This window comes from Scylla paramamosain, chromosome 5 (assembly GCF_035594125.1).
Source record: "Scylla paramamosain isolate STU-SP2022 chromosome 5, ASM3559412v1, whole genome shotgun sequence".
NCBI lineage: Eukaryota > Metazoa > Arthropoda > Malacostraca > Decapoda > Portunidae > Scylla > Scylla paramamosain.
This window is the reverse complement of record NC_087155.1, coordinates 18,601,919-18,625,799: the sequence shown is the minus strand read 5'-3', so window position 1 is coordinate 18,625,799 and position 23,881 is coordinate 18,601,919. Positions and strand designations below refer to the sequence as shown.

Sequence of the window (23,881 nt, the reverse complement as noted above, 5' to 3'; positions counted from 1 at the left end):
CGGGGTGGAGTGGGGGGCATGTGTCTGCCGCGCCTCGGGGGAGTGGGAGGCGCAGGGGGTGACGTGTATGTGGAGGGGAAGGATGTGTCTGCCGCGCCTCGGGGGAGTGGGAGGCGCAGGGGGTGACGTGTATGTGGAGGGGAAGGAAGGTGAGGCACGGAGACACTGTGTCTGTTGTGATGGGAAGTGACATAGAGAGATTATGTTTGTTATGACAGGAAGTGAGGCATGACATTTAAACACTGTTATGACAGGGAATGAGGCTTGGAAACTTCCTTCTCACCCTGCTCTCTCTCTCACAGACCACTTCTCACCCTGCTCTCCCTCTCATAGACCACTTCTCACCCTGTTTCCCTCTCACAGACCACTTCTCATTCTGCTCTCCCTCTCACAGACCACTTCTCACCCTGCTCTCCCTCTCACAGACCACTTCTCACCCTGCTCTCCCTCACACAGACCACTTCTCACCCTGCTCTCCCTCTCACAGACCACTTCTCACCCTGCTCTCCCTCTCACAGACCACTTCTCACCCTGCTCTCCCTCACACAGACCACTTCTCACCCTGCTCTCCCTCACACAGACCACTTCTCACCCTGCTCTCCCTCTCACAGACCACTTCTCACCCTGCTCTCCCTCTCACAGACCACTTCTCACCCTGCTCTCCCTCTCACAGACCATTTCTTGCCCTGCTCTCCCTCTCACAGACCACTTCTCATCCTGCTCTCCCTCTCATAGACCACTTCTCACCCTGCTCTCCCTCTCACAGACCACTTCTCACACTGCCCTCTCTCACAGACCACTTCTCACCCTGCTCTCCCTCTCACAGACCACTTCTCACCCTGCTCTCCATCTCACAGACCACATCCCTCTTACCCTGCTCTCTCTGTCTCTCTCTTTCCCTCACAAGCCACAGTCTGCTGAAGCTGTGCAAGGCTCAGCCAGACCAGCGGTGGGTTGGGGCAGCTGGCATGGACAGTTACAAGTATCGGATCTGTGGGGAGGCTGGCGCTGAGCTGATCATTCCTGTCCCTACAGGCACCACCGTCTGGCTCGAGCAGCACCAGAAATTGTTGGGTGAGAATGCCACTCTCACTCTTTTCCTTTTTCACCCTGTCTTTATTTTCTCTTTGATCTCTTGTTAGAATTTTTTTTTTATTGACAGGAAAGAATTGGTTCTGAAATAGACTGGTGGATGAATGGAATGGACTCAGTAATCAGTTGTTAGTGTATATGTGTGTATGTGTGTGTGTGTGTAGGATGGTTAAGCTGTAATCAGTAGAAATATTTCCCTAAGTTAAGGTGTGATTTTTATCTTTTCTTCCTTTTTTTTTTTTTCAGGTGAGATAAACTGTGCAGGAGACAAGGTGTTGGTGGCTTGAGGTGGGCAGAGCAGCAACCCCAGCAACCAGTACAATGGGCAGAAGGGACAGGTGGGTACTGGTGGGACATCAGGAACACTGGCACTTCCTTGGCTTATTTATTTATTGATTGATTGATTTTCATGTAAGTGGGGCACTGGCCAACAGCAACAAAAGGTTAAAAAGAAAAAAAAAAGTCTCACTAGAATGCCAGTCCCTAAAGAGAGGTTAAAAAGGATCATCAATAATTGGAGGACAAGTGTCTTGAAATGGAAATCCCCTCTCATACATGCGAAATGTACTCTGTGCATGGACAGATAAGGCACCTGTGCAAAGTTAGCAGCTGTGGGGGTGAGAAAAACTATGTACAAACCTGCTGGCTTCTTGCACTACCCCTTTTTGATGATGTGTTCTCATGTTCCTATGTTCTCGCATCCACAGGGACACATTGTGAAGCTGAAACTGAAGCTGTTGGCTGATGTGGGTCTGGTGGGCTTCTCTAACGCTGGCAACAGCATTAGGGAAGCCTGAGGAACAGTGGTGTTCCTCAGGGTTCTGTCCTGTCACCCACTCTTCTTATTATTCATTAATGATCTTCTAAACCAAACTTCTTGTCCTATCCACTCCTACGCTGATGATACCACCCTGCACTTTTCCACATTTTTTCATAGACGTCCAACCCTTCAGGAGGTAAACATTTCACGCAGGGAAGCCACAGAACGCCTGACTTCTGATCTTTCTAAAATTTCTGATTGGGGCAGAGCAAACTTGGTATTGTTCAATGCCTCAAAAACTCAATTCCTCCATCTTTCAACTCGACATAACCTTCCAGACAACTATCCCCTTTTCTTCAGTGACACTCAATTGCCCCCCTCTTCTACACTGAACATCCTCGGTCTGTCCTTTACTTATAATCTGAACTGGAAACTTCACATCTCATCTCTAGCTAAAACAGCCTCTATGAAGTTAGGTATTCTGAGACGTCTCCGCCAGTTTTTCTCATCCCTCAGCTGCTAACTCTGTACAAGGGCCTTATCTGTCCATGTATGGGGTATGCTTCACATGTCCGGGGGGTTCCACTCATACTGCTCTTCTAGACAGGGTGGAATCAAAAGCTTTTCATCTCATCAACTCCTCTCCTCTAACTGACTGTCTTCAGCCTCTCTCTCACCGCCACAATGTTGCATATCTAGCTGTCTTCTACTGCTATTTTCATGCTAACTGCTCTTCTGATCTTGCTAACTGTATGCCTCCCTTCCTCCCACAGCCTCGCTGCACAAGACTTTCTTCTTTCTCTCACCCCTGTTCTGTCCACCTCTCTAATGCAAGAGTTAACCAGTATTCTCAATCATTCGTCCCTTTCTCTGGTAAACTCTGGAACTCCCTGCCTGCTTCTGTATTTCCACCTTCCTATGACTTGAATTCCTTCAAGAGGGAGGTTTCAAGACACTTATTCATCAATTTTTGACTACTGCTTTGATCCTTTTATGGGACTGGCATTTCAGTGGCCATTTTTTTTTATTGGATTTTTGTTGCCCTTGGCCAGTGTCCCTCCTACATTAAAAAAAAAAAAAAAGTCCACACTGCTGTGGGCCATCTCCAGCGCCAGACCCAAGGTGGCCAGCTACCCCTGTGAGTGTTCTGCACCTCTCTCTCCTTGTTCACATCATCTCCACTTTGCTCTGCCTCATGTTTGCTTGATTTTTTGACTGCACTGCTCATTGCCTTTAGTTTATACTGTTTCATGTCTTCTCTATATGTACTCTCTCTCTCTCTCTCTCTCTCTCTCTCTCTCTCTCTCTCTCTCTCTCTCTCTCTCTCTCTCTCTCTCTCTCTCTCTCTCTCTCTCTCTCTCTCTCTCTCTCTCTCTCTCTCTCTCTCTCTCTCTCTCTCTCTCTCTCTGTCCATGAATATGTCTGTCTGTGTGTGTGTCACCACACTTCAGGGCAGAAGTATTGCCATAGTTCACACAATTCATCATTTTCATCCCTGCCTGTGAGTCACAGCCTGCTCAAGGAAACATAGAACCATTCCCAAGACTAGACAAGCTTCACTATGAATATTCTTCATGCCTCTACTTTGCTAATCTGTCTTGGGCTCATGAAAGTTATGTAGAAGGTACTCTTTTAGGTACAAGTCATTGCTTCAGAAACATCATTAGTGCCATGTAATAAAACTAAAGACAGGAATTAATGACAGGAGAAGCATATAAAAAAATAATTCAATGAAATATATTATTATTATTATTATTATTAGTAGTAGTAGTAGTAGTAGTAGTAGTAGTAGTAGTAGTAGTACATTTTATTTTATTTTATGAATTTAATTTTATTTAGATTGATTATTATTATTATTGTTATCATCATTATTATTATTATTATTACATATTATTTCTCCTTATCAGCATAGATAATATTGTGAGATGGAGGCAGTTGGCCAAGTGAATAAGTAAGTTTGGATAACCTGACTCAAGGTTTGTTATGTTCACTTTAAGACAAGAACATCATCCATTGCATAACTCAGGTCAAGGGCAAAAGGAAGTCAAGTGCTTGTAAACTTTACCTTAATATAATGAACAATTTATAGCAAACAAAGCTGCCTATTGAAAAATGAAAGGATAGACAGGCCAGCAGATGTTACATCACGGCAGTCTGACAAACAGATCAAGTACTCTCATGATTCACTACTAGACTAGCAACAGTCACTTGTTATTCCACTTGTCACCAATACACTCCTCCCTCCAACAGGAAATAATAACATACACCATAAACTCACAATGGTTGATAATCACTGACAAACCACAAAGCACTTCACCAAAACCACCACAACAAAACAGCATTAAATAACATAACTGCTCTCACTGAATAAACCAAGACAAGTATCATGAAAACTGTACTTATCCACTGCATAGAGTGTAGCAGTCCCAAGCAGAGGCACAACACAGCTCACTACAGCCGACCAAGAATGTCTGTCAGCTTTACCTCCGGCCTGTGCCTAGGTTAAGCCCACCTGGGCCTGGCATGTACATTTCCATTGGCCAGCCACAATTCATCCCAAGCTTATGACCTGATTCCAACTTTGGTTAACTGGGAACTTGTAACTATAGATAGATAGATAGATAGATAAATATATTATTATTATTATTATTATTATTATTATTATTATTATTATTATTATTATTATTAAAATAGTACAGATACAACATATCAGACAAACACAAAATGCAAAATCAACTGAAGAGAAACAAAACAGCACATTACAAGCCTAATTTTATGCTGCTTTCTTGAAATAACTCATCATTTGAATTTCTAACTACTTTGTTCCCTCCGATGACGCTGCAGCCGACCCTGGGTGTGGTGAAGTACAGTGACATGCGGCGGCTGACCATCGCTGATCTGCAGGGACTCATCGAGGGTGCCTACTCCAACATGGGGATGGGGCACCGCTTCCTGTGCCACGTGGAGTGGACACACTTCCTCCTCTTTGTGGTAGACATCAACAGCTTCCGGCTGTCACCCAAACACCCATACTGTTCACCCACCGAGAATGTCATGCTGGTCAACAGGGTGAGTGTGTGGGTGCCCAGTGCCCTGCAGGGGTGTGTGGGGCTGAGGAACTTTGCGTGAATGTGATGTCTGTGTGTTTACAGTTTTGACTTGCTGTTGTGTTGTGTTGATTGGCAGCTTTACTCTCATTCTAACTAATAGGAGAGTTATTTGCTAGTGCTCTTAATACTGGTTCTGTGCATTTATGGTTGTATGTGGACAAAATGCTTTAGTTTTGATTCTGTTTTTGTCAATTTATGACTTGGTGTTGGAACAGAACTCCACCATAACTTGGGGAAACTCTGTACAGTGTTGACATCTAGCCTACAATGAGTGCCTGGCTTGTGGCTTCCTTGGGGTTGTCAGACACACCCTGCTGGTAAACGCATGGATGTGAATTTGTGATCCCAAGTTTGAGTCATGTTGGAAACTGAGTCTTTGTGGCAGTGACAGGACAGTCGGTTGACCAAAATCCACTCAGGTCATGATGACCACCTCGGCCTGAGTGGTAACGTGTCAGACTCATGTTTCTGTGAATCCTGACAAAGGCGTGATCTCCTGTGAAACCCTCTCCTGGTTGATTCATCCTGCCACATCCTGTCTCCAGACCAGTGTCTCAGAGTCTGCATGATGCCCCAAGGCATGACATCACAGGGACAGCCTGTCATGTACTTACCCTTCACTCAAACACACACACACACACACACACACACACACACACACACACACACACACACACACACACACACACACACACACTGTCTTCATCTTTACTTTAATTAGTGTAGTTTATGACAAACACCTCCCCACAAAAAAAAAAAAAAAAAAGGCCAACAGATCTGCTACTCTTTATCCTCTTTTGAGTTCATTTGTACCTTATCACAAGCATCGTCATGAGGGCCAAGAAATCCGCTGCTCTTTTTTTCCTGTTCCTTTGTACCTTACCACAAAGTCTCATAAGGGCCAAGAAATCTGCTGCTCTTTTACCTTCATTTATATTCCTTTGTAGTTACTCCTCCACACCTGTACACACAGGAGTTGGAGCTGTATTCACCTGACCTGCTGAGTAAGCCAGCACTCCTTGTGGTGAATAAGATGGACTCCCCCAATGCTGAGTCTTGCCTGCAGGAACTCCTTCACAACTTTAAGAGGATGGAGGATGAGTACATGGGAACATAAGAATACAAGGGAAGCTGCAAGAATCTGTCAACCCACAATTGGCATTTCCTGTTAGAAATGCCTTCTGATTTCTACCTATCATCCTCATACCTAAATTTATTTGGTCTTCTTTTAAAAGCTCCATATTGACAGGACATTAACAGCCATAAGAAAATAGGGGAAGCTGCAGGCAGCCATCAGTCCTTAACATGACAATCCCTGTATGAAACATGCCTGCCTATTTCCACCCATCTCCCCCATCCACAAGTTTGTTTAGTTTTCTTTTAAAGCTTCCTAACGACTCAGCACTAACAACCAGATTACTGAGTCTATTCTATTCATCAACCACTATATTTGAAAACTTTTTCCTTTGTATCTCATTTAAAGCTAGCTTTATCAAGCTTGAACCCACTATTTCTTGTCCTATCCTGATCACTGAACCTAAGGATTTTGCTCATGTCATCCTTGTTATATCCCCTAAGTAAAGACCTGAGGGAGGAAGAGAGTAGAGACATCTTTTATCATTATCTTTTCATCTCGTTTACTCCTTCATTCCTGTTGGTTTAATATTCTGTGTTTGAAGCACCAAGCCAACTGATTATGTGGGACTGAGATTGTTATAGTTATTTTATACTATATTAGGTGAATACCCTCTCCATTAGGGGCTGATAGGACTAAGAGTGTGAATGATGTGTGTATGAGTGGATGGTGCTTTGTCTGGGCCACCCTGTGTGGGATTGCCAACCTGGTATATGGACAGATGGACAGATAGATACATGGGTCAATAATTTGGAGCTTGGATATGAAGAAAATGTAAAACTAGTGGAGACGTTTCAAAGGACACAGGAAAAAAAGCTGCAGTGTTTTAGCCATGTGAAGAGAAGGAAAGAGTCATATGTCAGGAGAAGTGTGATGGAGATAGAGGTGCAAGGCAGGAGAGCAAGAGGAAAACTAAACCTTATATGGATAGACTGTGTAAGGGAGGACTTGAGACAGAAACAATTGTCAAAGGAAAATATATATGACTATGCTTGGAGGAGAGCTGGCAAGAACAATGACTCTATAGAGACTAGGGAAAAGATATCAAGAAGAAGAAATTATGGAGGTGTAAGAATTAATAAGGGAATTATCGAGGTGTTTGGGCTGTGGGAGGCTGTGGAAGACAGTGCCTGAAAGTCACCAAATTCAGGGTAAACCTTCCACCATGGTCCAGGAAGTCATCAGCCAGTAGAGATGAGTCCAGAGCCTGACATACCACCACCTAGTAGGAGGGAATGTATTTATAAATTTCTTGAATAGAGTATAGTTGTCTTACAGGGTTAAATGTCTTGTAGGGATTTAAATCCTGCTATATTTACAGTCAGTGCAGGCTGAGGTGATCTGGAAGTCACACCCTGAGCCTCTTTCCCTTCTAATGTGGCTGCTGACTGGTGCTCTCATAATGTTCTTGACACTTCCTCAAATATATTTAAGATATTTTCTATCACCATATTAATTAAACTTTCCCCAAACAGTTTTTTTTTTTTTCATATCAACAGGAAAACGGAGTATTAAACCTTCTGGAAACAAAAATGTGTCAGCAATAATTCAAGTCAAGGATAACATTGAAAATGAAACATAATATTGAAAATGAAAACTGGAATCATGACGCCTCTAGTGGTTGAGTCGTCCCAGTAGTAGTGCAGTGACTCTCCTTCACTAGGAATTACTAAAGACTAGTGTTTCTTATTGTTACTGAAAAAGGACAGAATATATTTTCTATCTTAGTTTAAGTAAATTAAATAGATGAAAGAATTTTTGCCTTTGTCTTTTCACGAAATAAGCCTCACTGGCTTTTGAAGTGAGAGTAATGAGCTCATTATATTTAGTGAAGCATTCTCCAAAGTAAAGTCCTCTCTTTTGTAAAGAATTTCCTGTATGTATGGAATGATATCACAGCCTGTGTAACACATTCATTACCTGGTCAACCTACTGTGGGAGGGAACATTGCTACCATTCCAGTATTTTGTAAAGCGTGTTCATGTTCATCTTTGATTCCTGCTCTTACATGTGAATCTTTCCTGTAAATTGAAAATGTTTTTAATGCCTTTCTGCACTAAGTGACGTTTCACATGAAGACATTTTGATGCATGCATTCTGTTCATAAGAGGGTCTCAAGTGACAGTCATAGTAATAATCACTGGACTGATGACTGACGTCTGGGAATGTCAAAATGGTGACTAAGGATGTCAGACTATTGACTGGAGACTGGTGACTAAGAATTTCAGAGTAGACTGGTGACTTAGGATGTCATTTAGGATAGTGAGTAATGATGAGGATCTTGATTGATGAGTGGTGACTGAGGAGTGTGACTGGTGACTGGTGATTGAAGGTGTGTCATGGGTGACTTTATGTATTTGACTGGTAAAATAGAATGTCTCTTAGGATAATGAGTACTGACCATGATTTTTGACTGGTGAGTGGTGGTGTTCCTGGGTGGTGCTAACAAGTGCTGTTCCTCACAGACTATGTGTTGTGTTGCTCCTGTGGTGCCAAACTCACAGAGAACTCATGGGATAACTTTGTAAACATCTCCATTCCACTGTCTGAGGCATCCCAGCTGGTGACCATCCTGGGACACCCCCACCTCATGGTTCAGACCCTCAGGAACCCTGCTGACCTTGCTTTTGACTTGGTGACTGTCAGGAGTGGGCTGCTCAGGAGTGGGAGAGGTGAGCTGCACTCAAACATGTGTTTTGTTAGTTATGTGTTTGTTCCTGACCTCTAATCCTTCTGCTTATATTGTCATCCTCTCTTCTCCATTGGGCTCCTCCAATCACAGTCTCATATCTGCATCTTGTCCTATTGCTCCAATCCCTCCTCAGGATCCTCCTAAGCAGAGGTGCCTCTGGCATTTTGTCTCTGCTAGTTGGGGGACCTGATGAGGTATTTTGCTGATTTTCCTTGGAATGGCCACAGCTTCCATGTCAGAGACCAGGGGTGCGTTAAGTTAAGTGACTTGGGTTACCCGGGTCACCCAGTTCTCAACTGAACGCTCTCTGCATGACTCGGGTGACTCGGGTGATTTGGGTTACCCAAACCGAGGAGGTGGTGTGCTCTGTGCTTTGATATCACAGCAAAAATGGCCACCCAACCATACTTATATTGGTGTTATACATGCTTAGTTATAGTGCATAGTGCAGGGAGGCTCCCTTACTTTGAAGAACCTTGCTCCAGTTGTCATTGTGGGTGTAAAGTTTTCTGAACACTTCTTCTATCAGTCAGTGTTTCTCAGTGGTGCAAGACTGATACTTTTTTCCTTTACATGATATTTGAGCCAGATACCAAAGTTAGCTGATAGCTTATTTTCCATTAGATGATATTTGAACCAGAAACCAAAGTTAGTTGATATGAACTGATTTTCCTTGAACCAGACCAGATCCACCTGACTGCTTTTTTTTTCTTTTCCAGGATATTTGAACCAGAAACCAAAGCCAGCACAACACACTTCAAAGCTTCCTTGGAGGGTTTCTATGGACTCATTCTAGAGAAACTGGTCACTGAGAAATGTAAGTATGCAAAAGTTGGAACAGAATTTATTAGCTAATATTTACCTTTGAAGTATGATGTTGTAGTGGTCAGAATGTTTGCTTCTATCTTGTTGGAGTTGTGTTCAGTTTGCATTCAGTTTGCAGTGTGTCCAAGTAACTGCAGTTGGTGTATGCATAGCTGATGTAGAAGCTGTGCCTGCTGCCTCCTTCCTTCTTTTAATGGTGCACCCTTAAATCTTGCCATCACCTAAAATTTTGCACTAAAAATATTTGTAATCACCTTTTTGGTCAGCTTTGCCCTAAGCTAATTTAAAATATATATATATATATATATATATATATATATATATATATATATATATATATATATATATATATATATATATATATATATGAATAAAGAAACTAATAATATCTAGCTATTATCCTTTAGATAAATCATGAAAACAAATAAACAAAAAAAATAAATAAAAAAAGGAGGGGCATGTGGTCCATGGAAGAACCACATGAGTGAGTTTACATGAGTGATAGGTTTGTTTCTGCAGTTTTCTTAAGGAGTAATACTAAATTATTATTATTGTTTTCCTCGTGATCATTTTTTAATCACCTGAGAGCAAGGCTAAGTGATACAGTGATTGGATGGCATGCGGATGTTGATTGACACTTGAAAATTTTGTCATTGTTTTTGCTGCCAACTTTATAATTCGAAGACTCTCTCTCTCTCTCTCTCTCTCTCTCTCTCTCTCTAAGTAAAATTAAGTAAAGTAATAGACTGGAAATATTAAAATGTATATATCTTTTATTTATATTGATAAATCATCATTAACAAATAACAGTTTTGTGGTTATGTCTTTTTGAACAGTGCAGTGTCCTAAACACAGAGGCAGGCAGTCTCCCTATTGAAGCAGGCTGAAGCTAAACACTAGAGGCAACAAGATTCAGTCTACTTTTACAGTGTGCAGCTTTACATATAATTACAGAAGTACATGAGACTTACCGTAGGTTAGTTGAAATGTGCTTCGGATTTTGCGAGGCACATCACGTCTGCTAGATGGTAGAGTTCACATGAGATACACTACACTTCGCCACACAGTCAGTCTTTAAAGATACAACTACCCACATGAAATATTATCTCCCAACCCTTCCAGTCCTTGAATTTTTGTTGTGTAAACCAAGAATCATCAATTAACAAAGGGAGGGAGTGGAGGGCATGTGAACTCTACCATCTAGCAGACGTGATGTGCCTCGCAAAATCCGAAGCACATTTCAACTAACCTACGGTAAGTCTCATGTACTTCTGTAATTTTACTTCGGCAAATCACTTGTCTGCTAGATGGTGCCGTTCACATGAGATTTTAAAGTCATGTGGGTGTTGTATGTAAAGGGTTCTGTCAAATTTCACATTTTGTAAATAGGTGTAAATAAAAGTTCCTATTACAAAAACCCCATTGTCATTTACGAAAATAGAACATGATTTTTACTGCTGATAACATTTCAAACCTTACATTATACTGAGCCTGGCACTGCTTCTTGAAAAAGGGTCTATTTCCCCTTGTATATCCTTATTATAATATTTAGCAAATGTGGCTTCCTGCGTCCAACCAGCTTTTGCCATGATGGTGGCAATAGGCACATCCAGTGCCTTGGCCTTAGACACTGACACAGGTCTAATACTACCTGCTGTGTACCTCTTGGTATCAATCCCACACTTACATAACATGGTCTTAAGCCACCTTGCCACCATGTCCTTAGAAACACCCCTATGGGGTTTTATATAACTTATGAGTAGTCTCCCATCTGCATTTCCAGATTCTGTCCTTAGCCTCTCAGTTCTTTCTATATATTCTTTCATAGCCTTAAGTACACACAATCTGTAATCCTGAGGATAAGCTTTAAATACAATAGTACAAACATTAAATTTTGGCCTGCATTGCTTGATGTTACCTCCTAACAAAACTGAAACAGATTCTTCTCCAAATGCCATATTCACCAACAATAAGTGCAAAGTTTGGATCCTGGCTGCTTGTGTCATTGCCATCAGCATCACCATTTTTAGCGATAAGTCTTTCAGTGTTAGGCTGTGTAGTGGTTCCATGAGTCTTATCTTTTGTAATACAAGTTTCACATCCCAGGTCGTTGCGTACCTGGGTGTAGAAGGGCGTAAGTTGAAGACTCCCCGCAGAAATCTGTTGACAAGTGGGTGATTGCCCATTCTGCAGCCTTCCACCATAATTCCTATTGCAGATAGAGTCCCTCTCACCGTGTTAATGCTTTCATAACCCACATTCCTTTGAAAGTTACGAGACAGAAAGTTTAATATATCTGCTATAGATGGTGCAATGGGATTAATGTTCCCTCTACTACAAAAGAGTGTCCACCTCTTGATGTGAGTGTTGTATTGTCTACCTGTTGCTGGTTTCCAAGAGGCCATAATGATTTCCGTACCTTCTTTTAGATATGCCACGTTCTCCAAGTTGTTTCCGGACAACTGACAAGCCATCAAATTTGTGTGTTTCATTATTGGGTGTTCCTCAGCAGTTGACGGATGCATTAGCACATTTTTCCTTCTCTGTATGACCCGAGGGTCGTCTACTAGCATCCGAAGGAGCACCCCCATCCACGGTTGTGATGGCCAAAGTGGCACTATGATCCATCCTCTGGTCCTTTCCTCCCTTAACTTCAGCAGACATCTAGAGATCAGAGAGAAGGGAGGAAAGAGGTAAACCAATTTAAATTTAGCCCACGGAATTGTAACTGCATCAATATATGCAGCCTCTGGATCTGGTGTCCATGCACAGAATGGAGTCATTTGTTTGTTCAAACGTGAAGCGAATAGGTCTATACAAGGATTCCCAAATATAGAACACAATTCCTTAAATATCATCTCATTCAGCTGCCACTCATGTCCGTCATTAAAGTAACATGATGCTTCGTCGGCCATGACGTTACATTTGCCTGGTATGTGGGAAGCTGTCAGCCATACCCCATTACTAAGACACCATTCCCAGATGTTCCTACTAATGTCATCACAAACTATTGACTTAACACCTCCCATCTCATTCACGTAATTAATCGCTGTGGTGTTATCACATAACGTGTAAACCTCTAAGGAGATGTGTAAAAGATCTCAATGAGAATAACATAGCCAATAATTCACGCATTAATGTGCGAACGCACCTCTTCAGGGGACCATCTGCCATTGGTAGTGATGCTATTTTGGCAACCTGCCCATCCTAGATTTTAAGCATCTGTGAACAACTCAGTATCTGGTGCATTTCTGAATATTTTCCTGTTTTGATTCTCCAATTCCTTAATCCACCAGTTTAAATATGTTCTAATCTCCTCTGTAATGTTCATCCATCTATTAAAGTCTCCACATGCCTCTTCCAAAGCCTTGATCTTTGCTCTTTCCATCCTCCTATAGTGCATCTTCCCCATCTCTACAGCTGGGATTGCTGCCACCAGCAGGCCAATCACTCTTGCCACAATTCTAATTTTTTCTTTGTCTATTGACTAAAAGAGAGTAATGCTGTATAATCTCATCCCTCCTACGCGCCGGCAAGGTAACTGTCATGGCCACCAAATCTATCACGTTACCTAAATACTCAATACGCGTAGTGGGACTTAAAACAGATTTCTCCACATTTATGCAGAAACCTACACTCTGCAACAACTGAATGTTGTCATTCATGCAATCAAAACATCTCGGCAAAGAGCTACTATACAGAAGCGTATCGTCAATATAACTAGTGATGTTGTGGCTTTTATGCCTAAGTGTAGAGAAAACTGGCTTCAGAAGTTTTGTAAATAGACGAGGACCATCCGAAAACCCGTTAGGTAGACGTGAACTGGTAAATCTTATCCAACCATCTAAAACACAGATATTTTTGTTGTTCCTCTGCAATTTTTACTGAATAATAGGCTTTCTTAAGGTCTATAGAAGCCATATATAATCTCCTTGACTAAGCAACTGTAATACTTGTTCAAAATTTTCTATTTTAAAATGAGTATATTCTACATGCCTGTTCAGTTTTCAAGATTTAACACCATCCTATAATCCCCCGTCTTATTCTTCCTCAGAAAAACTGGTGAAAGTATTTGTTGATCCTGTCCATGTGTCTCTATGATGGCCTTTATCTCTAACAATTTTTTAACCTCCTAATGCATAATCAGTTTATCTTCCTCACTAAAGACATACTGTATATCCTCTCTAAATAAATATCCGATATTAGCTTCATCTATATTCAGATGACAATGTTCCACCATATCCAAAATGAACAGGTCACTTGTAATCACACGCCATTTATTGATAAACTTGTGAAGTTGCCCAGCCTCAAATTGTTCTTTCACCTGGGTTAATGCCGGGGGATATGTTGACCCCAGCCTCTCACGTTTTTTGTTGTCCAAGCTTGAGCAGGGTAGGAGCGCCTGTGTTCACCACTGGAGGGCATCCTGCGAAAACCATACGGCTGATATCTGGATGGGAATCCACAGGAGGAGGCCTTGGCAAAAAAGTTACATTGTTTACCTCCACCAAATCTGCCACTGCTTGCAGTCCAAGATGTAGGCTTCTTAAAAGTGAATTTAGTTTTCAGCCTTTCTGCCTCCTCAATATTTCTGTTGGCTTGTGACAGGTCATCCCCAAACAATAGACCCGTCATGGGAGCCTTGTCAGCACACAAATGAGAATATTTGGGATTAATGTCCCTCTTTATGATATGTCGCCTGTTCAAGTTATTTCTGTAGTGGGCATTACCCAATAATGCTAATGCACCATTGAGCATGGCCACCTCATTTGCAATAATTTGGTGCTCTTCATCACGTGCCACCTTGTCTAGCACAGTAAGCGATTTTACAACAATAGTAGCTGCCTTGGTAATATCTTTTTTCCCACTTCCCTTAAGCGGAAGTCTGCCTTCTTTGCCTCTGCAGGCAGTGCGTCCAGGACCTTTGGGTTGCAATCCATTTGAGTTAATGCATGGCAGTTATTTGGTCTAAATGTCACCTCATCCTCTACAATGGCTTTGTAATCTTCCTGCCTCATGCCATTAATAAACAGGTGGTTCACCATTGCAGCAATTTCCTTGTCAAGTTCTTCTGAGACAGTTTCCATGGGTTCATAATTCTTAGCACCTTGTAACAATATACTATCATGAGGAACATCCCTCTGGATTTCCTCTTCCTCATCACTGTCCTCCCTCAGTGGAGTTCTAAATCCAGAAAATCCTGCCTGTGATTCCTGAGAATCAGGCATCAAAGTATTATTTGACACCTACAGGGGAGCATTGTTATGAACTGCTTTTGACTTCACAGCCCCATTTTCCTTCTTAAGCTTGTCCATGTCTTTCCTCAACTCAGTCAAAGCATCCATAATCATGCCCAAAGAAGGCGCATTGCTGTCTTCACCAGCGTATTTTGGAGAAGGGGAAGGTGACCGAGAGTAACTTAACCTCTCATGACGAGTAGAACGGCTCTTAGATCTGGATCTTTCTTCATGTTTACTCCCCTTGTGTAGTCCCTTTACCTTAGCTGAGGTGCGTGGCAAGCTGGTAGTTCTGAATCTCTCAGGACTGGGGCAAGCATCAGAAGGCGTCCTAGACATGGCGGCTAATGTTAACAATATGCCACCCCTTTTAACAGCAGTTCCTTTTATAACCCCACGGGTGCCTTAACCTCACACACAGGGTAACTTTAAATCAAAAACTCCTTCCTTATAATAATCTGGGAAGTCAAATGCCCCCAGGCTTGTAAATAAGGCAATATTCCTCTTGCCCCAATAATGGGTAACAAGATGGAACCATCTCGCATCTATGTCGGCTCACGAGTGCCCAAATATTGTTATATATATATAGCATAAAATATTTGCCAATAATCCGCCTTATACCAAGTAACGGATATCATATAACCAATAATCCGCCCTTATACAAGGTAACGGATATTTATAGTCCATAATCCGCCCTTAAATCAGGTAACGGATTCAAGTAGGCAACACTCCGCCCTTATCAGGTAACGGATATCCATAGGCAATACTCCGCCCTATAATCAGGTAACGGATAACTCAAGACAATATTCCATCCTTATAACAGGTAATGGAAACCATAATACACAATCCAAACAAGAAAACTGTAATATTCCTATCACTCCTCGATAACAGAAGTCGTAACAACAGAACAGGAGGCAGGACCGACGTCCGTCTTGTGTGGTGTCTGTGTAGTAACTGACTGTGTGGCAAAGTGTAGTGTATCTCATGTGAACGGCACCATCTAGCAGACTAGTGATTTGCCGAAGTAAAATTTGTAGCATTGGTTGCCTCTTCCAGCTTTTCATTGTTGCCTTCTCATTCCTCACTTGATCCAGGTCAGATGTATTATTTCTACATGTGTTTTGCAGACACCACCTCTATTACAGTTCATTTCCTTCTCTCACCTGCTCTCACATTACATGCTGCAGCCCCACACAGTGCTGTTTTTTTTTTTTTTTTTTTTTATGTAGGAAGGGCACTGGCCAAGGGCAACAAAAATCTAATAAAAAAATGCCCACTGAAATGCCAGTCCCATAAAAGGGTCAAAGCAGTGGTCAAAAATTGATGGATAAGTGTCTTGAAACCTCCCTCTTGAAGGAATTCAAGTCATAGGAAGATGGAAATACAGAAGCAGGCAGGGAGTTCCAGAGTTTACCAGAGAAAGGGATGAATGATTGAGAATACTGGTTAACTCTTGTGTTAGAGAGGTGGACAGAATAGGGGTGAGAGAAAGAAGAAAGTCTTGTGCAGCGAGGCTGCGGAAGGATGGGAGGCATGCAGTTAGCAAGATCAGAAGAGCAGTTAGCATGAAAATAGCGGTAGAAGACAGCTAGATATGCAACATTGCGGCGATGAGAGAGAGGCTGAAGACAGTCAGTTAGAGGAGAGGAGTTGATGAGATGAAAAGCTTTTGATTCCACCCTGTCTAGAAAAGCAGTTTCAGTGGAACCCCGCCAGACATGTGAAGCATACTCCATACATGGACGGATAAGGCCCTTGTACAGAGTTAGCAGCTGGGGGGGTGAGAAAAACTGGCGGAGACGTCTCAGAACACCTAACTTCATAGAAGCTGTTTTAGCTAGAGATGAGATGTGAAGTTTCCAGTTCAGATTATAAGTAAAGGACAGACTGAGGATGTTCAGTGTAGAAGAGGGGGACAGTTGAGTGTCATTGAAGAAGAGGGGATAGTTGTCTTGGAAGGATGTGTCGAGTTGATAGATGGAGGAATTGAGTTTTTGAGGCATTGAACAATACCAAGTTTGCTCTGCCCCAATCAGAAATTTTAGAAAGATCAGAAGTCAGGCGTTCTGTGGCTTCCCTGCGTGAAATGTTTACCTCCTGAAGGGTTGGACGTCTATGAAAAGACGTGGAAAAGTGCAGGGTGGTATCACCAGCGTAGGAGTGGATAGGACAAGAAGTTTGGTTTAGATCATTAATGAATAATAAGAAGAGAGTGGGTGACAGGACAGAACCCTGAGGAACACCACTGTTAATAGATTTAGGAGAAGAACAGTGACTGTCTACCACAGCAGCAATAGAACGGTCAGAAAGGAAACTTGAGATGAAGTTACAGAGAGAAGGATAGAAACCGTAGGAGGATAGTTTGGAAATCAAAGCTTTGTGCCAGACTCTATCAAAAGCTTTTGATATGTCCAAGGCAACAGCAAAAGTTTCACCAAAATCTCTAAAAGAGGATGACCAAGACTCAGTAAGGAAAGCCAGAAGATCACCAGTAGAGCGGCCTTGACGGAACCCATACTGGCGATCAGATAGAAGGTTGTGAAGTGATAGATGTTTAAGAATCTTCCTGTTGAGGATAGATTCAAAAACTTTAGATAGGCAGGAAATTAAAGCAATAGGACAGTAGTTTGAGGGATTAGAACGGTCACCCTTTTTAGGAACAGGTTGAATGTAGGCAAACTTCCAGCAAGAAGGAAAGGTAGATGGTGACAGACAGAGCTGAAAGAGTTTGACTAGGCAAGGTGCAAGCACGGAGGCACAGTTTCGGAGAACAATAGGAGGGACCCCATCAGGTCCATAAGCCGTCTGAGGGTTTAGGCCAGCGAGGGCATGGAAAACATCATTGCGAAGAATTTTAATAGGTGGCATGAAGTAGTCAGAGGGTGGAGGAGAGGGAGGAACAAGCCCAGAATCGTCCAAGGTAGTGTTTTTAGCAAAGGTTTGAGCAAAGAGTTCAGCTTTAGGAATAGATGTGATAGCAGTGGTGCCATCTGGTTGAAATAGAAGAGGGAGAGAAGAAGAAGCAAAGTTATTGGAGATTTCTGGCTAGATGCCAGAAATCACGAGGGGAGTTAGATCTTGAAAGGTTTGACATTTTCTGTTAATGAAGGAGTTTTTGGCTAGTTAGAGAACAGACTTGACATGGTTCCGGGCAGAAATATAAAGTGCATGAGATTCTGGTGATGGAAGGCTTAAGTACCTTTTGTGGGCCACCTCTCTATCATGTATAGCACAAGAACAAGCTGTGTTAAACCAAGGTTTAGAAGGTTTAGGACGAGAAAAAGAGTGAGGAATGTACGCCTCCATGCCAGACACTATCACCTCTGTTATACGCTCAGCACACAAAGACGGGTCTCTGACACGGAAGCAGTAGTCATTCCAAGGAAAATCAGCAAAATACCTCCTCAGGTCCCCCCAACTAGCAGAGGCAAAACGCCAGAGGCACCTTCGCTTAGGGGGATCCTGAGGAGGGATTGGAGTGATAGGACAAGATAAAGATATGAGATTGTGATCGGAGGAGCCCAACGGAGAAGAAAGGGTGACAGCATAAGCAGAAGGATTAGAGGTCAGGAAAAGGTCAAGAATGTTGGGCGTATCTCCAAGACGGTCAGGAATACGAGTAGGGTGTTGCACCAATTGCTCTAGGTCGTGGAGGATAGCAAAGTTGTAGGCTAGTTCACCAGGATGGTCAGTGAAGGGAGAGGAAAGCCAAAGCTGGTGGTGAACATTGAAGTCTCCAAGAATGGAGATCTCTGCAAAAGGGAAGAGGGTCAGAATGTGCTCCACTTTGGAAGTTAAGTAGTCAAAGAATTTCTTATAGTCAGAGGAGTTAGGTGAGAGGTATACAGCACAGATAAATTTAGTATGAGAGTGACTCTGTAGTCATAGCCAGATGGTGGAAAACTCGGAAGATTCAAGAGCGTGGGCACGAGAGCAGGTTAAGTCATTGCGCACATAAACGCAGCATCCAGCTTTGGATCGAAAATGAGGATAGAGAAAGTAGGAGGGAACAGAAAAGGGGCTACTGTCAGTTGCCTCAGACACCTGAGTTTCGGTGAGGAAAAAAAGATGAGGTTTAGAAGAGGAGAGGTGGTGTTCTACAGATTGAAAATTAGATCTTAGACTGCGAATGTTGCAGAAGTTAATGAAGAAAAAGTTGAGGGGGCTGTCAAGACACTTAGGGTCGTCGACAAAAAGACAGTCCGACCTGGGGACATTTATGGTCCCCTCCCCAGATGGGGACTCCGAGGCTGGTGTAGGAGTCGCCATAATGATTTTAAAAATTTTGAGTGAAGGGTGTGTGTGTTATTAGGTGCTTGTAGATTTGTGTGGAGGAAGAGAGTTGTCTTTAGAGGGCAGGCTGTGACTGCCCCCTTGTGTTGTGAGACACAAAGGGAAATGTTGTGAGGTCACAGCTGGGTTTAATGATAAGTTCACAGCACCCCCTGAACAGTGCTTTAGACCTCACTGGGAGTAATTATCGTTTTGGCAGGTGTCTACTGCCTCCTGTGAGGAGGCAGTAGACTTCCTTGTATAACCAGCTCTGCATTCATTAAAAGCATTCTATATTTCTCCCTTTTCTCTTCATACTTCTTTCATGCAGTTTCATTCTACTTCTGCTTATCTTCTGAAGCAGTATAATATTCAAAACACCTAACTTGTAACAGCTGTATGTCTTGCTTCTCTGTCAGCCACCAGTGCAGTATTCTTTTTTTTAATACCAGTTGGTTCACATTCCACTGTACTACCAACTTTCACCAGACTCCCCTCTATCTGTATTAAATGAAAACACTCAGTTTCAGACTCCTCATTGGCCTTCCCAAGCACCAGCAGTTTTAGCACAATGGCACAAGACGGGTAGGACATGGTGCCTCTCGACCTCGAGCTTCTGGCTGAGCTGGAGGAGGAAGCAACCTCTCACTATACTGAGGAGGATAACCAGTTTACAGAGGTAGTGTGTATGTCTGTTGTTACACATGTGTGGTGCTTTGTTTCAGCTTTCCTTTTTTATTGAGACATCAGCTTGATGTGTGTGCATGCTCAAGTGTGGATGCTTTGTTTCATCTGCCTCTTTTGTTAAGATATCAGCCTAGAGTAATGAAAATTACTTCACATCACTGGGATGGATATTCAGTCACAAAGGAGTATAGTTGCTGAAGCCAAGCTGATCTGCAAGTTGTGCTCTCTGCATGCTCTCCACCTCCTTCCCCTATCTTTTGAAAATATTGGTATGAAAACATAATGTATGATATCAAAGTATTAACTTTTAGAAAAAAAATAGTTTAAAGAAATAGACCAGTTATTTACACAACTCATTCATACGCCTGTGTTTCATATCACGTCACTGACTTGCATCACGTCTCCACTGGTGAGTCAGCAGGCATGACTGCCTAACCTAGACACAATCAGTGGCCAGTGGGAGCAGCAGCAAGTGAACTGTAAGAGTTTTTAAAAAGAAAACTGCTTGTAATCCACCACCAGATCAATATGGGTGTTTGCTGCTATTGTATATTACCCATGCAAATCAGTTCACACTGTTTGATGTGTAGCTTATTTTATCTTTCCTCCAGGCAGAGAAAATTTGCACAGTTCACAGGCAGTCTCAACAAAAGAAAATGGCCAAGATAAAGCATGTGTATACACACACACACACACACACACACACACACACACACACACACACACACACACACACACACACACACACACACACACACACACACACACACACTTTGTTGATTCATTCCATCTGTAAGCACCCCCACTCTCCCATAGATCACATTAGAACAGAAGTTTGAGGGTTGTGGAAAGTGTGATATTTCCTGCCACAAACACTGTGTGGAGTATGTCGTCCTAAGGTTAAGTGGTGGGACTTTGGCTGACACATGGTGGCAGTTAGAGGAAAATGCCATCATTATTGGAGCAAGACAGCTGAAGGAACAGAACCCCATGATTCTTCTGGATGTCAGTGTGAGTGGCGGAGCATATCATGCTCTCCAGAAGCCTCAAACCTAGAAGCCAGGTGATGTACTGTAACTCAGTTTACTCCAGTTTGGTGGCACATTTTCTTGTATGCAGTCCTGATTTGTACCATACAGTCACTCACTGTTTAAGTCTTTGACATCACGAGAAATTTGTGCACTTGTATATGCATGCATCACAAAATGCTGCAGATGGGATGAGGTAAGTGATACTTCATAAAAAGGCATATATTTCTCAAGAAAAGTAATTAAAACCGACCCATATTGTCAATCAAAGCAAGTGGGAAGAACTTGAGTATTGCCATTTAGTAGGTATTTTTGGCATGCAGCTTCTCTGTGGTGAATACAGTGGTAAAAATAACTAACATGCTAGTTGGCCACATGCAACTCACCAATCATGTCAAGATGTGCTGGCTGGACTTCTTTTACTCTATCCTTCCACCTCCCTGTGATTCTCTTCTCCTATTACTCTATCACCTTTCACCTTACTTGTTCAGCACTTCTGTCAGCTTTTCCTGCTCTCATTCATCTTAAATCTACTCGCAAAAATTCCCTCCCTCCATTAGGTGTTGGTCAGACATCACTACCTTTTCCTCTCATCATTCACAGGCAATCTTTTTACTGCTTCCCTGACACTGGTGGTGACAATTCTTCATCTGCTTGCATCACTCAAGTATGCTCATCATTATCCTTCTTAAATATAAATATTTCCAGTCACTAACTGTCACTGAAAGCATAGCCCTAACATTCTTCCTCCAATTTAATTTCTTTGAAGTGCACCACACAACTACACCTTAAACTACACACAGTGGAACCTCGGTTCGTGAACATTCCTATGTATGAACAAATCACTTCATGAATATTTTTTAAGAATTTTTGCCATGGTTCTTGAACAGTGTTTCTGTGTGTGAATGTACAAACACCCTGCAGACCCCCTCAGCTGGCAAGCACACACACACTGTTGTGTTTTGGCATGCCTGCCGTGAACATTGTGATTATCACACACTGGCAAGTCACCCAAGTCAGGTGCCTTCCCAGCTGTTGGAGAGGAGCTAGACCTGGATCTCCTTTACCCCATTCCACCTCTAGTAAATTGCATGCCTTCTTATTTAGCTGGCCTCTTTTTACTTTACTTTCAGGATGGTTATAAAGATGATAATGATTGGAGAGAAAAGATACCATCTCGCCTTGCACCAAACATGCACTGGCTGGAAGGAAATATTGGAGCAAGACTGTAAAGGAGGGATTTTTCTGCATAACAGTATGTGCTCTGTTGTCCAATTACATTTCACCTCATGTCCCATTGTCTGGATGCCCAAAGAAAGAGTGCATCTGTTAGACAGGTTTATAAGACGTGAGGTTGTCAAGAATTCCTGGATCACAGACACAAGGTGGAATTTGGGAAGCATGTGCTGTCATGAGTAGTGCAACAATCCCCATTTTACATAGACTTTTATGCTCAAATATTTCCTTCCAGCCAACCCATGCCTGGTGCAAGGCAAGATTTTGTCTTTTCCTCTCAAATAACTCTCTCCAACCATTCTGAAAGTTGAAATAGGAAGTGGCAGACTTAATTAATTTATGAAGGCATGTGATTTAGAGATGGAGTAAGGTAAGGGCTCCCAGGTCAAACAGCTGGGAAGGCACCTGACCTTCATATCAGTGACATGATATAGCCTGATGTCCAAGAAACTTACACCTTTCTGTGGTTACTGTAACTTCATTCTTGTCAAAAAAAAAAAAAAAAAAAAAAAAAATGATAATAATAATAATAATAATAATAATAATAATAATAATAATAATAATAATGCAGTTTCTGAGGTTGGAATAGATTAATTGTATTTTAATTAATTTAAATGGGAAAACTTGTTTTGGTTTGAGAACTGAGGTTTCTACTGTACATAGATCCCAACAAAGTTCAGAATCCCCTGAATCCCTCCTCTCTACTCTATAGCAGCTCCTTGTCTCCTTGTCTATGAAATGACCAGTATTTGATATGTTCCAGCACTGCAAGAAGAGCCTGCCTAAGCCGCCAATACTCCCTGCTGACAGATTTGACCGCAACAGACAGTGCAGAGGCAACTTTAGGCATCAAGACTACAGGAAGGAAGGAGGCTGCAGGGATCAAGGGGAGTACAGAGGTCATGGGAATTATAGGGATTGTGGGAATTACAGGGATCACAGGAGGGAATATTCTGACCACAGGCAAGGGAGGTTTGTCAGTGACCACAGAGATCATGATGACAGCAGAAGGGATAGCGAGAAGAGGAAGTACAGGTCTGAGAAGGAGAGTGATGAGTATGGAAGAAGGAATTACCAGTCCAGCAAATACTACAATGGGTAGGGGGGGGGTGTCATCCTGTTGAGTTTTGTGAATCCAGTGGCTGGTATATTTATCTTTCATCAGGGACTTCACACAAGCTTCCACGCCATTAATTCTTTGACCATTACCAAAGGTTACTGACATTTAATTTACATTTAAATGCCTGCCTGCCTGTCTGTTCATATCTTTCTCTCACAACGTACTCACCATTCACTTGTGAACATTTAGATTTTTAGGAAATATTTTTGAGCAAGTTCCTTCATCACAAGGCAACCATCTACTAAAAAGAAAGAAAAATGGAATATATGTTGGCATTTCCTTGATTGCTTTTGGTGTTAGTGTGTGACTTTCCAGAGTGACAATACAAGTGTTATCCCCACTACAAGTCATGCACTATATATAACATCACTGAGTATCTTTTCTCTCATTTTCATATAAATGTTTGTAACATTTTCATATAAATGTATGCTAACTTTTATGTGGACTTACTGTAAGATTTTTTAAAAGTAAAGTATTTTTCCAATTTACGATTATATACTAAAAACCTCCAAGAAAAGTATTTTTCCAATTCACGATTATATACTAAACCTTCACCTCCAAGATAAGACGTGATGGTTCATAACGTGCACAGGAATGGCATCCAACAAAGTAATTGTTGCCAAAGCCTCCAGTAATCCAGAACCTTAAAAAAGTTGCAACCCTCACTTTAGTCTGAAATTTTTATAC

At 42.1% G+C, this 23,881-nt stretch overlaps 1 protein-coding gene across 11 annotated transcripts; it reads left to right on the top strand.

Moving 5' to 3' along the window:
* Positions 1 to 28: 28 nt before the first annotated feature.
* LOC135100630 (GTP-binding protein 10-like) lies at positions 29 to 23,678 on the top strand. 11 transcript variants are annotated; one of them, XM_064003703.1, is made up of 9 exons: positions 29 to 149; positions 908 to 1,074; positions 1,339 to 1,430; positions 1,800 to 2,990; positions 4,697 to 4,921; positions 5,936 to 8,769; positions 9,509 to 9,606; positions 19,648 to 19,802; positions 22,838 to 23,678. In XM_064003703.1, exons 5-6 carry the CDS (start codon positions 4,727 to 4,729, stop codon positions 6,077 to 6,079), a joined length of 339 nt encoding a protein of 112 aa, XP_063859773.1. In that variant the 5' UTR covers positions 29 to 149; positions 908 to 1,074; positions 1,339 to 1,430; positions 1,800 to 2,990; positions 4,697 to 4,726; the 3' UTR covers positions 6,080 to 8,769; positions 9,509 to 9,606; positions 19,648 to 19,802; positions 22,838 to 23,678. The 11 variants fall into 11 exon arrangements, with proteins under 11 accessions (XP_063859773.1, XP_063859772.1, XP_063859768.1 ...); XM_064003702.1 differs by lacking the exon at positions 1,800 to 2,990 and having other exon boundaries at positions 32 to 149; XM_064003698.1 differs by lacking the exons at positions 29 to 149; positions 1,800 to 2,990 and adding an exon at positions 10,451 to 10,542 and having other exon boundaries at positions 160 to 1,074; positions 8,563 to 8,769.
* Positions 23,679 to 23,881: the final 203 nt, after the last annotated feature.

What these genes read in the sequence shown, in the direction of transcription:
- LOC135100630 (XM_064003696.1), top strand. Translation starts at nt 258, where the DNA reads ATGAGGCTTGGAAACTTCCTTCTCACCCTGCTCTCTCTCTCACAGACC. An exon ending in GCAGCACCAGAAATTGTTGG is followed by an intron (nt 1,075 to 1,338) that starts GTGAGAATGCCA and finishes TTTTTTTTTCAG; the next exon opens with GTGAGATAAACTGTGCAGGA.